Source organism: Alosa sapidissima, chromosome 23, assembly GCF_018492685.1.
Source record: "Alosa sapidissima isolate fAloSap1 chromosome 23, fAloSap1.pri, whole genome shotgun sequence".
NCBI lineage: Eukaryota > Metazoa > Chordata > Actinopteri > Clupeiformes > Clupeidae > Alosa > Alosa sapidissima.
In genome coordinates this window covers 14,970,467-14,987,939 of record NC_055979.1, presented here as the reverse complement: position 1 = coordinate 14,987,939, position 17,473 = coordinate 14,970,467, and the positions used below count along the sequence as shown (strand labels likewise).

The following is a 17,473-nucleotide window of genomic DNA, read 5'->3' as shown; positions in this document are numbered from 1 at the left end:
CCCAGCATCGGCACCATGCCACAGCTAATGTCTGTTTACATGCAGAGCAGAGATGACTAGCAATCAGGCATGTTTTCCCATGTAATGACTCACCTCACCTAACATCTATACTTTATGTCTATTACAACACGGACAAGATGGAGAAATCACGTCCACTACAAAATGGATGTGGGAACATTATGACCGCCTATGTTGAAATCTGACAGGTAGAGTACAAAACTATGTGAGGAGAACCATATTTATACTTTATGGCTGTGGGGAAAATAATACTAAAGGTGCTTTGTCTGGTCCATAATAATAGGTGCTTTGTCTGGTACAAAATGATTATGATAGCCCTTGTTAGAAGATTAGTTCACAGGCATCTGTGAAGAGAACTCAGATATCCTTTGAAGTTGTATATTTTGGAGGTGTGTGATGTGCTGTGCTGTGGGGGTGAGCTGTACCCATGTCTGGCCCTGAGGGCTGTAGATGTTGATCTTTGGTACGCGGTCCAGTAGCTGGAAGAAACGTGCGGCGGAGATCTTGGCCTTGGCGTAGTCAGGGGTGTAGGACGAGGCTCTGCCCAGGGCAGTGCCACTGGTCACTATGGCAGAGATGACCCTGGCGAGAGACAGAGAGAGAGAGAGAGAGAGAGAGAGAGAGAGAGACATAAAAAAACATAACTTCACCTTATCAAATTACACAAAAGACACACAACAACACCACAACATCTAGTTATATTCAGGGCTTAAAGCAAGGAGAAAGAATGTGTCTGAAGAAATCAGAATCACTTTCAAATCAGAATCATTTTCAAAGCCATATTTGTCAAATGATATATAATCACTTATTTTCTCATGTTAAAGGCCCAGCCCATGCCTAAATAATTGTTTTTTTAATGGGCATAAAACACTGTCCTTCGGTTTATACACAATGTGGCTACTACACAGGAAACTACTGTATGTACCTAAAGTAAACCTTCCCTGGCCACATGTCCTTATCAATGTTCCCTCACAGCCACCCAGCATCTCCTCTTACCTATTTAATTACCCAAAGCGAGTTACAGATATTAAGTGTGGGGGTTAAATGCCTCCCTGGAGTAACTTGGGGTTAAGTGCCTTAATTATCCAAGTGCATAACGGTGGTAGGCAGGCAGAGGCGAACATCCTGGTTCCAGAAAGTAAAAGTCCTGCCATATATTCTTTCGCAACCAAAATCTACTTTTGAGCGCACCTATTTCCTACCCTGGATCAAATACTTGGCAGGACTTTTACTTTCTGAAACCGGGATGTCCACCTCTGGAGGCAGGAATTGAACCCATGACTTTTTGTGACTACTGCATGCCAGCCAGGTTCCCTGGCCACTACACTACCACCCCACATCTCCTTACCTGAAGACCATGCTGAAGTGGAGCCCCTCCTGTCTGACCAGGTATCCTCCGAACCTGTAGGAGGCAGAGTTGGCCAGGAAGACGATGCACTGGGCGAAGCCGTAGCAGGCGCCGTAGACATTGGCCTTGCTGAGTGCGGCGTGGTATGGTGCGTCCAGCTGGGCCTCGTATTTCTCCACGAAGTTTCGCTCCTTCCCCAGGCCGGCAATGGTGCGGATGTTGTTCAGGGCCTCGCCCGAGATCTGGAGGAGGAAACTTAATGTCCATAAAGCCTCTTTTGAATTTTAATTTGAGGAGAGGGATAAATTAAATAAACACTTGAGGTTCGAAATCTGCAGGAAATAGGGGGTTGAATGGGGATGAATGACCAGGGAGGGACTAAGGGTGATATGAAATAGGTCGGACAGCATGGCGACAGAGATGGATAAGACGCTGATAAATTTACATAATTTAGATATATGCACATGTTCATGTTCTGAAGGTTGTGGATGGTTGACTACTGATGAGTAGTAGTAGTAATAGTAGTAGTAGTACTAATAGTCCAGATAAAAAAAGTCCAGACAAAAAACACACACACACACACAACATATTACATGAATGGTACATACATACAAACACACATACATAAATACATATAGACAAACAAATGACTGTGCTTGTTTGTTTGTTGTTTGTTGTAGTTTGTTTGCTTCCCCTTCCCACTTTTTTACATTTTAAATTGAATCAATTAACACATTATAATTAATACTCATGGGAACCAATGAACAGTGAAGAATAGAGGGGACAGTACGGCAGTAGGAAAGGAGAGAAGTGGGAGAGGTGTGTGTGTGTGTGGGGGGGGGGGCTGCTGATGTTGACAGGAAAGGGTTCTTCTCGGTCGATTTTAATCTCAACACCATGAGTCGTGTGAAAGAAAAAAGAGAGAAGTAGAGAGGGAATGGATAATGAAAAGAGAGAGAGAGAGAAAGAGAGAAAGAAGTAATCAGAGCGTGGAGGGGAGAGAGAAGGAAGAGAGAAAAGAGAGAGAGCTGAGGAGTGAGAGTCACTTCATTTAAACCTGTCCCTAAGGAGGAGAGGAAAGTAGACCTGCTCTGCTAATAAAGAACAGGGGGAACTCTGTGTGTGTTTTTTAGTGACATGGCAACAGACAAAAAAGAGCATTTGAGAAGAGGGTAAAGAAAGAGAGAGATGTGGTTAGGAGAAAAGCATACTTCTGCAAGCATGGACCAACCCTAAACACTGCTGAGTCAGAGAAAGGAAGGGAGAGAGAGAAGGAGAATTTGATTTGGTTGAAGGAGGGGGTTGATGGATGAATGTCTGCAAAAACATGCAGACATGCTTGACTGAAAGGTGACTGAGGGAGAGAGAAAGAGACAAAGACAGATAGAGAGAGAGAGGGGGGGAGAAGAAGAAAAAGAAGAAGAAAGATATTGTGAAAAATATTTGGTGGATGCAAGTGGACAAAATATCACAGACAGACAGACAGACAGACAGACAGACAGAGAGACAGACCTGTCTGGCTCAGAGTGAGAAAGAAGCAGAAAGAAGAGCCTGGAGCTGGGGGAATGAGGGAGGCATCAAAGCAGACATCAGAGAAGGAAACCCAGAGAGGGATAGAGAGAGCAGGAGGAAGGAGGGAAGGAAGACAGGAAGGAAGGAAGGGGTTTGGGTCTGACCAGACAGGACCAGAGATCAGAGACCAGCCCAGTAAGAAAGAGAGAGAGACTGAGAGAGAGAGAGAGAGAGAGAGAGAGAGAGAGAGAGAGAGAGAGAGAGAGAGGGAGGGAGCAAGAGGAGGATAAAGGAAAGAGTCTGGGCTGGCAGAATAACGAATGAATGGACGTCTGCAGAGATTGGACGGAAGGTCCAGATGGAAGAAAGACTAGCCAGGGCAAAAGGAGCAGAGGGACATCAACATTTTAGGTTGGACAAAAGAGGATGAATGGCCATCAGACCAAAGATCAGAGACAGACAGACAGACAGACAGACAGACAGACAGACAGACAGACGGACGGACAGACAGACAGACCTGTCCTGCGGACTCCATGGACTCCTTGTCCTGCTTGGCGAAGCCGGTGAGCATCTTGGCCTGGAAGCCGCCAGAGAGAGCCAGGAAGGGCAGGAAGCACATGATGACCATGGTCAGCTTCCAGCTGAAGTAGAAGGAGATGATGATGGCCACACCAATGTTCGTCAGAGAATTCACAATCATGCCGATCTGAGAGCCTGTTGCCTAGGAGAAGTAGCGTGCACATATATACACGTGAACTGATGAGATTAAATGTCATTTAACTTGTGTGCACCATCTCTCTCTCTCTCTCTCTCTCTCTCTCTCTCTCTCTCTCTCTCTGTCTCTCTCTCTCTCACACACACACATACACACACACACACACACACACACACACACACACAGTGATCCCTCAGATGTGTACCTGGAATTTATATTTCAATGATTACATTTATTTGTATATTAATTTTAATATTATTTTTTATAATATACATGTATTACTATAATACTTATATTTACTTTTAAGTAATTTAATTAAGTTAATAATGTCAAACACATTTTGTATTTCACAACAAAAAAGTCCAGGGTGCTCAGGAAGTTTGAGTTCAATGTCTGAAGGTGCTCATTGGGGTCGGGAATTCAAATTCAGTAGAAAAAGGAAATCCAAGGCTGTCTTCTTTTAAAATAAAAACATATTTTAAAAGTGTTTATTTCAATGGTTATTTCATGATTGAAAAACATAGTGTGCACATTACTGTAAAAATAAGTTGAGAGGCAACCCAAGCTTAGCGGTGCAGACAGCCTTCTTCTGGGTGTATCTGGGAAAAAGTGAAATACCATAATGACCATAAGTCTACAAACCCCCTGGACTTGTGAGGCGTCTGTAGCCAGACGGGTGGTCAGTGCCCCAGGGCTGTTCTTGTGGTCATCGAACCAGCCAATCTCCTGTCCCAGCATGGCCTGGAAGCCCAGTCGGCGCAGCCGCCTGGTCAGCAGCTCGCCAGACTTGGAGAACGCATAGCCCTGTGACAGAAAGAGCGACAGAGAGGGTGAATATTAGAGAGAGAGAGAGAGAGAGGGAGGAAAAGATAGATGGAGACAGTGAGTGAGTTTCACAACATCCAAAAATAGACTATGATACAAAATGTCTCACATAAAGAAAAAAAAAGTGACCAAAACTCTAACGGTAACTCTAGGCCACAAACCTAAAGAAAAAACAAGACACTTGCACCACAGACAACACGGGATGCTTTGCTATCCCAGAAGGCACTTCTCACCTGGAGCATCTGGGTGAAGAACGAAGTGAGACCGACGAGCACAAAGAAGAGGCAGATCCCGTTGATGGCATTCCGCTGCTCTGTGGCGTCAGGCATCGTGAAAGTCTAGAACCACAACAGGGATTAGAACAGCACAAGTAGTACTCATTTGGTATGTATTACGATATGAGGATAGAATTCTCACACACGTGTGATTCAAAATCTCACACACACAAAACACATACACTCTGTCTCTCTCTCTCTCTCTCTCTCTCTCTCTCTCTCTCTCTCTCTGCTTACTGTCTCTGTCTCAGAGTACACACACACACACACACACACACACACACACACACACACACACACACACACACATACACACCTGTAGGAGGCACACACACACACACACACACACACAGTTAATCCACATTCCCTCTGTCCCTTACTGCCAGGATCTGACTGAAGAGCAGAGAGTACACAGGGTTGACGCCTCCGTTGATGGCTGCCCCAATGGAGCCGAACAACATGTAGGGCCACTCAGGGGCGTTATACTTCAGGATCCGCGAAACCGGGGCCGGTTCTACCACCTCCTCCTCCTCCTCAGGTATGGCACTCTACTCAAACACACACACACACACACACACACACACACACACACACACACATAAACATAAACATACACAAACAAAGACATGTGCAGCCAAACAAAAGCATTCACACACATTTTTCATTTGACTACATTTAAAACAGACACCATACAAAACAGTTCAACATTTACAACATTTGTAAATATTTCTACCGCCCCAACTAAAACAAAATGTTTTCTGTCTTCTATGTCCCCCTATATTTTTCATCATCCATACAATAAGCAACAATTACTCCCTGATCACATTCTTAGCATGCATGTAGGTACACACTCAACGCACAAACATGATCAGTGTGAGGTTAGGGAAACTTAGGACATACACATACAAACATACTGATAAGAGAGCAGTAACATACTCGACTGCACGTGTGTGTGTGTGTGTGTGTGTGTGTGTGTGTGTGTGTGTGTGTGTGTGTGTGTGTGTGTGTGTGTGTGCATGCATGTGCAGGGCCTCTTGAAAAGGGTCAATCACCCTTTTCTACCGACCTTATCCTCTGCCCCGAAAGCCTGCGACTGTGAATAGGACCTGGGGCCTAACTCTCCGGCTATCGGCACGGAAGATTCCGGAATAATATTGGACAGCTGTGACTTTGTTCTTCGGCGAATAGAAGCTCTGTAAGAAAAATCTAACCAGTTAATATATTTTCATTAAACAAATACAATTACATTCAGCTGAACTCACAACAAGTTACAGTCTGATCATTGTTTGTGTGTCTGTAAGGGTCTGTATGTGTGTTGTTGGTGGATGTATTTTGTGTTTTCTTTTATTTTGTTTTGTTGGAGCACACATACCGTAAGCTCTCACGATAACTCCCTGCTCTGAGGAGGCCTTGTGAGTCTTCATCCGTCTTTCCCGCATTTTCTCCCTCGGCCACTTGACATTTTGACAGAGGAAGAAAGATGTTTCACTCTTTTCACTCTTACTCGCTCTCTCTCTCTCTCTCTCTCTCAAAGATTGTAATAAAGAGATTCTCTCTCTCTCTGTCTCTCTTTCTGTCTCTCTCTGTCTCTCTTTTTTCTCTCTGGGAAACTGCCCTTCAGATCCAGACGACAGGATAGCCAGAATGGTTTCACTTGGTCTGAGCCAAATTTGTTTGTTATCTCAGCAAACAAACCCCTGTGGCCTGAACAGCAGACGATAGCTTTAGAGTTGAGACAACAAGTTGAGCAGACTGAGACAGTTCAGAGTAGTTTGTGCTCAATCTGGCTTTAACTTGAATTGCTTCAGCAGAAACAAAACTATAGATCGAAAAGTTACCTAAAACTTTATTGTAAAACTGTAGTAAAACGTACTTACAGAACTCATGGAACAGTAAAATATTTGAATTCTTATTATGCTGTTAACCATAATCTCAGTATAAAAATAGTATAAGTAGCGTGGTTATATCAAAAGCCCAAAGTACCGCAAATTAAAATTACACAACCACATTCTTTCCTAGTATACTCTCATGTGCCATGACATAGTCCAAGTGATGTTTTGAAACAGCACTTTGTGTGTTTTGGGGGACTGCATTTTTTTAGTTGAGTACAGGTTATTGACACCAACTTCGGCAAATCCAGACAACTCGCTCTCAGTGTTGTTGCTATTATTGCCATGATTTGTTGTCATGATGTGTACCTATTATTCTTAACATAATACATTTTCAGTTTCATTAGATATTTGGTATCTTTAGATTATTTTTAGATTATCTTAATACACAATACACAAGAAATGTTGAATATATTCTGATATTCTGAATGCTATCACACTCACATTTATCATAGACAAGTGATATATTGTATCAGTGACATTTTGAGTGAACCCAGTATCCATTAAATCATTTTATAGCCTTTCATATGTCTATAAAGGGCTATAAATCATCCATAAGTCTATATAACTACACATAGTCATGATTACACTCATAAAGCACTATGAGGTTATTGTATGATCTACGTACAGCTTGAAGTATCACATAAATCTCTGAAATGTCAACACTGAAATCAAAATTGCCATTATCAAGAGGTATGTGATAATCCAAGCTGTAAGTGTTACACAGCTGTTTTTGCATAATGTTGTAACGTGTGACCTACTCTGGCGTGCTTTCTCGTTGAGCGCCTTGTCTCCCTGGCTCTGCAGCGTGACCAGGGTGAAGTAGACTCCCTTCCTCTCGAGGAGCTCGTCGTGTTTGCCCCTCTCCACCGCGCGACCGTGCTCAAAGCCCACGATCACATCCGCGTTCTTTATCGTCGACAGCCGGTGGGCGATGGAGATGGTGGTGCGGCCCATACGCACCTGAGGCCGAGAAAAGAAAACACAACCGGAGTGAAAAGCTAACAACCTGTCTAGCAACTAAGCTTGACAATAAACAAACCTATCTCTACAAAGTTCCATTGTTGTATGTACTGTTGAAATTGCTTTTTGCTCTCCTGGGATGTCCCCGCATCAAGCTCACGATTTGACTGGCATGCTAACATAATACGGCTATAATCACAATAACCTGGGCCAGGCCTGTGCCAGATCTGTGCCAGAAACGACAGCCATTTGAGACTGATCTCAGATCTCTCTGATCTCTTGCAGAGGCTGAAGTCAGCATCTGATGATGTGTGAGATGAGTTTTATCCTTTGGTATAGATGTGTTTGCAGTGATGCACCTTACTACAGTAGCTCTCCAATTCCATTGTCCTGAAATGCAATGACAATAAATGCATTCTTCTAATCGTCCTCTATTCTTCTTCTATTAATTCCTGACACCCAGTTGGCCAGTATACAGGGTGCTAGCCATGCCTTCCTTCCTCCCTGTATGGTCGCTCTCTCACATTTCTTAGTTAATGTAGACATGCAGGCATCTTTAAACAGCCTTATAAACACTTTTTCTCTTGCAATATTGCTTCTTTTTAGATTGCTAACTCTGACATTATTCCTCTGTCCTTGTTTTTGTCTTCTTTTTTTTTTCGTTTTCATAGATGCTTACCAACTTAGAATATGAACTTGTGTTGGCCATCCTATGCTTCAGGCCGTGCTCACAGGAGCCGAGCCGAGCCGTGACACTCACCTTGTCCAGAGCCTCCTGTACCACAGCCTCGCTCTCGTTGTCCAGGGCAGAGGTGGCCATGTCCAGCAGGAGGATTCTGGGATTGCGGACCAGGGCGCGGGCGATGGCGATTCGCTGCTTCTGACCGCCACTCATCTGTCCCCCACCCTCTCCCACCAGTGTGTCAAATCTCTACGAAAGCAAGACTCGAGCTAGTCAAGTAAAAAGCTGGTGCCAACTAAAGAGTGAATAATTATGAAGTACTAATACATGTGTTGTGGTAATTATCCACACAGTCATCAGTAGTGAAACGGAGCATATTTTGGGCCATAACAATAACCAAAAAAAAACATTCAAAAACAGACTGCAATGCTGTATTTATTTATACGAATTATCCCATAAAGCCCATAAATATATTCCTAATCCTAGGAAAAACATTCAGACCTGTGGTAGGTCCATGATGAAGTTGTAAGCATTGGCCTCTTTGGCAGCCTTGATGATGTCATCGGAGGAGACGCCGGGGCGACCGTAGCGAATGTTCTCAGCGATAGTGGTGGCAAACAGCACCGGCTCCTGCTCCACGATGCCCATGAGGGAGCGAAGCCACTGGATGTTCAGGCCGCGGATGTCATGACCATCCAGGGTCACCTGAATAGGGAGAAAAACGCAACGGCCAAATATATATATACAGCTCTGGAAAAAAAATGAAGAGACCACTGCACATTTTTCTGATGTCATCCTACGGTTGCTGAGTGACATTAGAATGAGTTGACAGTCATAGTCAAAATTAAGAGACCACTGCAAAATTGAATATGACTGTTGTTTGGTCCCCAACGAAGATTTACACTTGTTATCATCCAAAAATACATGTAGGTGTCCTTAGACCAGAGTTGTCCTTTAAGACCCTCTCTAAAATGACACTGCATGTGCCAGTCTATATCAGTTCAGTTAAGTGAATTAAGTTTTTTTATCACTTCAGTTAAGTGTATTAAGTGCAGTTTCTGACTGGACTGAGAGCTGAATGTTAGTGCAGTGCGGCAGTAGACAGTAACGTTACCATGCCCTCTCTGGGGTCGTAGAAGCGCTGGATGAGCTGGACCGCTGTGCTTTTTCCGGCTCCACTCGGGCCGACGAACGCAGTTGTTTCACCTGACTTCACCGGCAGACTCAGCTTGTCCAGGATCTGAGAGCACAAGCAGTTACATTACATGTGTGTGTGTGTCTGTGTGTGTGTGTGTGTGTGTGTGTTAGTGCTTTAGTTTAATGCATACAGTATATTACTCAGACACTTTTATACAAAACAACTTAAAGCACAGCTATGAATTTAATTACATTATAACATACATTTGTTTTGATTGGCCATGTAAAACAAAATGTATGTTAAAATGGCTTGTCTCATGTACAGATTAAGGGACTGTTATTGGGCTGCTTTGGTAAATACACACATGATCATACATTTGTTCATTATATCACAATAACATTAATTACTATTCACTTTCAGCTATTACATTTATTCATGGCATATACTGTGTAAATCATAATAAAGTATAAGTACACATTTTATCAGTATGGGTTTTCTGGTGCTAAACCCAGTGATGTGCTGTTAGCACCTTGCTGACAGAATTGAGCAACAGGAAATAATCTGGAGAGACCAGAGTATGCAGCATGAAAGGCCTGGCACTATAAGCTTATGTATTTCAATCATATACCCTTATGTGTATTACAGTAAACAATCACACAATTAAAAGTGTAGTTTTAAAACTAGAGGGCGTACCTTGACTTCTGGTCTGGAAGGATAGTGAAAGGTCACGTTGTGGAACTCAATGTCTCCTTTCACCTTATCCAGTTTGTAGCCAGCCTCTGACATGCAGTCTATCTCTGGCTCCTGGAGGTATTTAAGAAGCTCTTAAAGTATTTAAACACTGAGCAATTTCTCTGTCCCGATATATGTAATTTTTTTTTTTTTTTTATTAGTTATTATAAATGAACTATCAGTGAAATTGATATTATTACTGTATTGTCACACATGCACTCATTAACTTACTCACACATTCCATTCATTCATATAATCTATTTATGGACTGGGCTGAGTGCATCAGGCATTTAAAAACTTTATTGACTTGTCAGTCAAGATGTGTGTCCCGGACTAAATCTCCTCTCACCCGCTCAATGGTTTCAAAGATGATAGTCGCTGCTCCTCTGCCGGAGGCAAAGGCCTCTAGGCATGGAGATGCCTGGCCAAGATTCAGTGCAGCAATCAAAACACCAAAAAACACCTGCAAATACACCACCACAAATCATTCAATAACAACCAAGATTGTGTGGTAAACATAGTGAGCTTGTGGTAAACATAGTGAGCTTGTGGTAAATATGGCGAGCTTGTGGTAAACATGGCGAGCTTGTGGTAAATATGGCGGGCTTGTGGTAAACATGGCGAGCTTGTGGTAAATATGGTGAGCTTGTGGTAAATATGGTGGGCTTGTGGTAAACATGGCAGGTTTGTGGTAAATATGGTGAGCTTGCGGTAAATATAGTGAGATTGTGGTAACCATGGTGAGCTTGTGGTAAATATGGTGAGATTGTGGTAACCATGGTGAGCTTGTGGTAAATATGGTGGGCTTGTGGTAAATATGGTGAGATTGTGGTAACCATGGTGAGCTTGTGGCAGCCTAACCTGCAGCAGTGTTCCGGGGCTGTACTCCTGAGTGTCCACCACCAGACTGGATCCGTACCAGAAGGCCAGAGCGTAACAGAGGAAGATGATGAACCACATGTAGCCGGTAAAGAAGCCCATGATCAGGCCCTTCCTGATGCCCCAACGCTGCGCCGAGATCAGGTTCTTGTCATACCTGTACAGAGAGAGGAAGACAGAGAGAGAGAGAAAGAGAGAGAGGGAGAGAGAGAGAGAAAAATGATTGCAGGAGATATAGAGGTAGAGAAAGAAAAAAAGGTACAGAGGGAAATGCATAATAATTAACAGACTAAGAGAAACATAAAGAACAAATTAGACAAAAAGTAAAAGACAGATGATTTAACAGCGATATAGATACAGACTGGAAATATTTCTTTAAGTGCTACTGAAACTTTGTATGAATTGTAAGGAAATCTACAGTCTTTACATGTGTGCCTTAAATATACAAAGTGTGTTGCTTTTCTCTGCTTTCCACTAGTGTTTTGTGTCAAGCAAAATGACACAAAATCTCTAAATGTAGGATCTCCTTTTGACACTCTCTGACTTGAGAGTACCCCTGTCCCTGAGCAAACAGTGAGAGAGCAGGAAGCAGAAAGACAGGGTCCCCAGAGTGCAACCAGAGAGTCTGTGACAGCTCCATAAGGCGAACATCACCATCTCTCCACCTACCTCTCAACCTCCTTCCTCTCCCCACCGAAGGCGGCCACGGTGCGGATGGCAGACAGGACCTCGTCCGCCACCGCTCCAGCCTTGGCGTAGGCCTGCAGCTCCTGCCCGGTGAGCTTGGCTACAAACTAAACCAATGTGGAGTGGGCTCATATCAAAGATTTGCATAAAACAAATTGGCAATGCATCATCATGCAAAATACATATACATTTCATTCAACAATTCATAATGATTGATATCCATACTACATTTAATCAAACAGTGCACACACACACACGCGTGTGCACACTTATGCACACACACACACACACACACATGTACACACACACGCACACACACATGTACACACACACACACACACAGACACACACACACACACACACACACACACACTCACTCACGCACACACACACACACACACACGCATGTACACACACACACACACACACACACACAAACACGCATGTACACACACATGTACACACACACACACACACACTCACGGCCACACACTGACAGACGCAGACACATTTCCATTTCCTCTGTCTTACCAGAGCCATGAGAGCGGCTCCCACACCGATGAGTGGCGAGACGGCGATGATGACGAGGGTGAGTTTCCAGCCCTTGACGAAGCCCATGAGGAAGCCGCACACGAAGGTGGTGAAGCGCTGGATGAAGATGCTCACCTGGTCTGCAATGGCGTCATTGATCTTGTTGATGTCGCTGGTGGAGTGGAAGGTAGTGGCGATAAGGAAGCAATGTTATTTGCGGTGTCATTGAATGTGTGTGTGTGTGGGTGAGAGAGAAGACATGCATGTGTCTATGGCTGTGCATGTGTGTGTGTGTGTGTGTATGTGTGTGTGTGTGATAGAGAGAGAGAGTGTGTGTGTGTGTATGTGTGTGTGATCATCTACATGGTGTGTTTGTATGTGTACGTGTGTGTGTAAGTAAGTAAGTAAAATTTATTTATAAGGCATATATAAAATACAGATTACACTGGCCAGAGTGCCGTACAAAGTGCAAATTAAAAAAAATAATAATAATAATGATAATGTGTGTGTGTGTGTGTGTGTGTGTGTGTGTGTGTGTGTGTATGTGTATGTTCTTTTCCTCACTCAGACATGCGTGTGTTGAGTTCCCCGACAGAAGTGCAGTCGAACCAGCCAATCTCCATCCTCATCACCTTCCTGAAGTACATCATCCGGATGATCTGGATCTGACGGGCTGCAGCAGTCACCCACAGGGAGATCTGAGCAAGAACATGGAGTTAATTAATCTCATTACAGTCATATAGTCTGTATATATTACTGTCATCACCAGCCATCTCTATCTGGACCTTCTCATCAACTCAGAGTTAACAATGTATGAGAGCGCTTTTGGAAAAACAAAAACAGAAAACAACATAAAACAATATAATATTATCTTGCACAGAATCATATTTGACATTGTTGACAATGAAACTAAACTGCAGTTAAGGATAAAATAAGTTTTTTTTTAAGAATACATCATCAACAAAGTCTATTTACAGGGGTTTCCCTGCGGAAGTGACGTGAGATCCTTCACTTACTTGAAAGTATCCCAGAATGAACACAGCAGCTCCAATGCCAACATAGTAATATGCAAAGTTTGTCATCTCGAATTCGATGTCCAAAATACTGAGGATACATAGGTTTATCTCATTATCATCCGTTTCATGAAATAGGACAAATTACTCATAGCCTACTTAGGATATCATTGTTCACAAGAGGTGAACAAAGGTGAGCGTACAAATCTCAACCTCAACCATACACACAAATTGGACACACACACGCTTATGAGACTTCTTACCCGCAAATTCTTGTCATATTCTGCTCCAAGTTCTCCTCTTGGGTGAGATTACGAAACTGAATAGTATTGTTCACACACTCCTTAGCCGGATCCAATAACATTTGTAGCTCGATGTCATATTCAATAAACGTGTCTGTTAGCATCCCAAACACCAGCAACATCAGCGGTTGTGCTGAGCCGTGCAGAATCGCGCAAAAACTGCCCGTTATCATCATCAGAATCTCGCGGCAGCTGGCAAAGCGAAACTAGATGAAAAGGTTTCATATTGAAAAGTGTTAATTTTCTGAATTGAGAATGACATTTGAGTGAAAATCTATTTGTTTAAATCTGTTGGCCATTACCAGTTGAAAGAATCCAACCCGGATGGCTGGTTGGTCTTTCTTCGCTTTAGAGCTGAGAAATATTTAAAAATAAGACCAGCATTCTCAATTAATCAATTAATCAATCAATCAATATAAATACATACATACATTTGGCGAACTTACTCTTTGGTGTCTTTTGAAGATGCCATTGTCCTGAAAATATATCACATGCTCAATATTACACTTTATAAAAGGACATTAATTGAATTTCAGTAATATGCCCAATTTAGCTTGTCACTCACATGTAATCTCCATTTTTGCCTAAAAAGGGAAAGAGATTAATAGTATTATTCAATTAATCACTGCTGATACAGCAGGATGCATTACATAGCTTACTACTCTACATAGCTTTGCTCCATTAACAGGAGATTAAATTAACATCTGTCAGCCACTGACAGATGAAAGGTCAGCTGCCACTCAATAGTAAATCTTTATTTTGTGTCTGAACTCTATCAGGCAGTTTCATATATATATGTCTGGAGCTGATTCCCACTCCTCAAGAGCTGTTAACCTCAAACAGAAAAAGAAAAACGTTTGACAATGTGATTCCACTCACCTTCATCTGTGAAATCATAGCCGTTATTTTCCTGCCCAAACTTTTTGAAACTTCGTAACTTTACAGACCCCGGCATTGTGTCAGTATGTCAGTCAAGCTTTGAGGAAAGTTCTGCAGGATCCTCGCAAGGCCTGGGACTGCTCTGTCCCAGGGTCAGTTATTCCAAGGGATGAGCAAAAGAAAACTCCTCCACACAACCAAAGAGTTGAGGTGGCCTTATATAGTCTGTGGACCTGTTTGTCCACAGAGTCTAGATCCAGCACACAATGGCAGTTTTACCATAAGAAAAAATTCTTCTTGTGAATAATCAGAAGCAGATTCACTGGTGTTGTTACCAGCCACAACATGCATCCACCCGACTAACTGTATAGAGTCAAGAGAGCTGAGGTTGAACTTCTGCTGTGTGTGTAGATGCTTTGGGTCCACTCCCTCTCTCTCTCTCTCTCTCTCTCTCTCTCTCTCTCTCTCTCTCTCTCTCTCTCTCTCTCTCTCTCTTTCTCTCTCCGTACTCTCTCCTCCACGTGCTGTTATTGGCATACTCGCATGCTACAGGGGTAAGTGTCCGGTCGGCCGGTGCTGTCAACGAGGGGTCAGTGACCCAGCAATGCAAAGACAACATGCTGACAACCACAGGAAAATCCATCAAACATGCATGTGTGTGTGTGTGTGTGTGTGTGTGTGTGTGGGGGGGGGGGGGGGGGGGGGGTGGGGGGGGTCATTTAAATGTGTGTGAGTGTGTACCGGTATGTTAGAGTGAGTATAATGGACCAGACATTGGCCAAACTGCTTGATGCATACCTGAGTATCTGTCAAAGTCTGAATCAGAAATAACAAATAAAAATCACTGTTAAATACATTTAAGTCAACACTAAATTAAATGAACTGAACATTACCTGAGATTTGCTCCTCACTGGGCCGAAGATGCATCAGGCAGAATTAAAAGATAAAAAAAGAGTTAAATGGGTTCATAAAGACATTTAAAAAGCCCAACATCTTTTGTCATATTGTAAGAGTTTTTTTCTCAACTTCAAATAGGTGGCTAGTGCAATTTCTTGAGAAAAATATTATGAAAACCACATTACTGACTTTGGAGCTAAAATGTGTGGTGTACATTTCTGACATATGGCACTTGATTAACTGAGATCACACCATCTTTTCTGGGTTTGGCTACAATTCGTCACATGTGGATTCAAGAATATTGTTTATTTCATCCGTTTACTCAGTCATATCAGTCATACCACAAGGCAAAAGAACCTCAAAGGACAACATTTCCTTTGAAATTTATCAGCATTTAGTGGTATTTCATTTGAAATAGTGGAAGATTCACCAGTATGTATTAAAGTCCTCTTCTAAATGTAGCCTACATAAAAGTTTATATACAGATAAGTAGAGCTAGGACTTATTTCAGCTCTTTTAGTTAGGCAACACTATTGATATGGTAGTGGTATGGTATGGTATGGTAGAGTGGTGAAGTGGTATGGTATGGTAGTGGGACTAGAGTGGTGAAGTGGAAGGTAGTTCACCAGGGTCAACAGGTGACATGGTCAAGACATCTCCAGAGGGCTCAGCAGGGATGCTGCTGTATCTGCATCCCAGGTACACTCCCTTCTGTTCCATACACTTCTGTTATTTTTAGCTTGTTGCTGGACAATTGCTTGTTTTCAGAAATAATAAACCAAAAACAGCACGGTCCACCACAGAATCCTAGATCGTCTGTTAATCTGATCTGATTATACTTACTGTATCAGTTGTGGCTTAATATGGTCAAAGCTCAAGGATCTTGTACTAATTGTACTGATACTAAATATTAAAAGTAAAATGCTCACAAATCTCAATAGTTAGGGTAGAAAATGAGAGAACAAATTACCTTAGTTGTTATTTGGAGATTCTCGGTAAACTCTGTAAATACTTAATTGGATGTAAGTAAATATACAGTTGCAAAGGTTATGGATGCCCATTCATTGGAATGTGAGTCGTATCTCCTCCAATCTCCTTCTTCTTTAGAAAGGAACGCATGGAGTCATCAAGGCAACATTATGTCTCTCAGATACAAGGTACTATATGGTATTGGTATAATTCCAACCTGTCCAACCTGAGATGCCTGCTGGATATGGCCCAGATTTGGTCCGGATATGGCCCTGATATGGCAAGGATCAGGGGTCAGGTCAGCACAACATGGCAGGCATAAACCAAACACACAGTGTGTAAATTGTATCATATGCTTTCACGTTCCTTCAGTCTGTGTGAAAGAGACTCGGAGGCTATATCTCCATGTAATCATATATGTGCTGCCATTTGGGAAAAAAATGTGAATAGAAAGGGGCCAATGAATCAAACATAGTCTGGAATGTTAATATTAACTCTGCAGAGAGTCTGGTTTTACCCGAGTTGTTCCTCAGAAAAAGGTCATTGCTCTCGGTATCTCTCTCAGCCTTCCCAAAGCCTATACGTAACAATAGTCAAATTGAAAAGCTTTTTTAGGCATAGGATATAGGTATAAGATAAGCAATTATTTTTTGTTTTGTTATTTCTGTTCCTTGGATTATGTCAAAGTAGACATAAGAAGCTTATGTTAGCGGTGCAAAATGTAAGACATTATTTTGAGAGCCATTTTATTAGGTGTTCACTGATCAGTTTATTTTGGGATATTTCATTACATGGCATAAGATAATGTCATTAATTATTTGTGGAGAGCAGAACCACAGTGTGCTATATGTGCATTATGTGTGCTGATTACTGTAATCCTGGTAGGCTAATTCCTCAATGAAAACACCACAATTGTTGTATCATATTCTCTGAAAAGCTTTTTGAAATATAACTAAGTAACAGTATTATATCATTCATGAATCCCTTTTACAGTTTTTACTATCATTTTCATACCTGTCTTGATATGTCCACTTTCCCAAAAATTTTCACAAATAAGTGCGTTAAACAGGGCCTAATCTTCGGTGCAAAATGCACCAAAGCTACCAAAACTCCTCATGATTATGGTGCAAAGGTGACATCTGGAAATCACCTGACATTCACTGCAGCTAGATCTTATGTTAAATAAATTATAGGCTAGGCCTACTCCCAATTGAGCTAT

The 17,473-nt window shown here is 42.3% G+C and overlaps 1 protein-coding gene across 1 annotated transcript in view; it reads right to left on the bottom strand.

Annotated features, from left to right (window-relative positions):
- The window catches only part of abcb11b (ATP-binding cassette, sub-family B (MDR/TAP), member 11b), a 20,182-nt gene extending 5,413 nt beyond the window's left edge, over positions 1-14,769 (bottom strand). Inside the window, exons 1-24 of the mRNA XM_042080316.1 lie at positions 14,389-14,769; positions 14,075-14,093; positions 13,956-13,985; positions 13,812-13,863; positions 13,471-13,715; positions 13,211-13,298; positions 12,759-12,892; positions 12,195-12,366; positions 11,646-11,770; positions 10,959-11,133; positions 10,447-10,560; positions 10,059-10,169; positions 9,342-9,467; positions 8,729-8,932; positions 8,306-8,476; positions 7,344-7,545; positions 6,066-6,147; positions 5,760-5,886; positions 5,074-5,241; positions 4,652-4,756; positions 4,236-4,397; positions 3,396-3,599; positions 1,367-1,608; positions 444-600 (exon numbers count right to left, since the gene is read on the bottom strand). Coding sequence (XP_041936250.1) covers positions 444-600; positions 1,367-1,608; positions 3,396-3,599; positions 4,236-4,397; positions 4,652-4,756; positions 5,074-5,241; positions 5,760-5,886; positions 6,066-6,147; positions 7,344-7,545; positions 8,306-8,476; positions 8,729-8,932; positions 9,342-9,467; positions 10,059-10,169; positions 10,447-10,560; positions 10,959-11,133; positions 11,646-11,770; positions 12,195-12,366; positions 12,759-12,892; positions 13,211-13,298; positions 13,471-13,715; positions 13,812-13,863; positions 13,956-13,985; positions 14,075-14,093; positions 14,389-14,464 — 3,291 coding nt within the window. The 5' untranslated portion in view covers positions 14,465-14,769. The remainder of the gene's footprint in view (positions 1-443; positions 601-1,366; positions 1,609-3,395; positions 3,600-4,235; positions 4,398-4,651; positions 4,757-5,073; positions 5,242-5,759; positions 5,887-6,065; positions 6,148-7,343; positions 7,546-8,305; positions 8,477-8,728; positions 8,933-9,341; positions 9,468-10,058; positions 10,170-10,446; positions 10,561-10,958; positions 11,134-11,645; positions 11,771-12,194; positions 12,367-12,758; positions 12,893-13,210; positions 13,299-13,470; positions 13,716-13,811; positions 13,864-13,955; positions 13,986-14,074; positions 14,094-14,388) is intronic.
- Between the last annotated feature and the right edge of the window lie 2,704 nt (positions 14,770-17,473).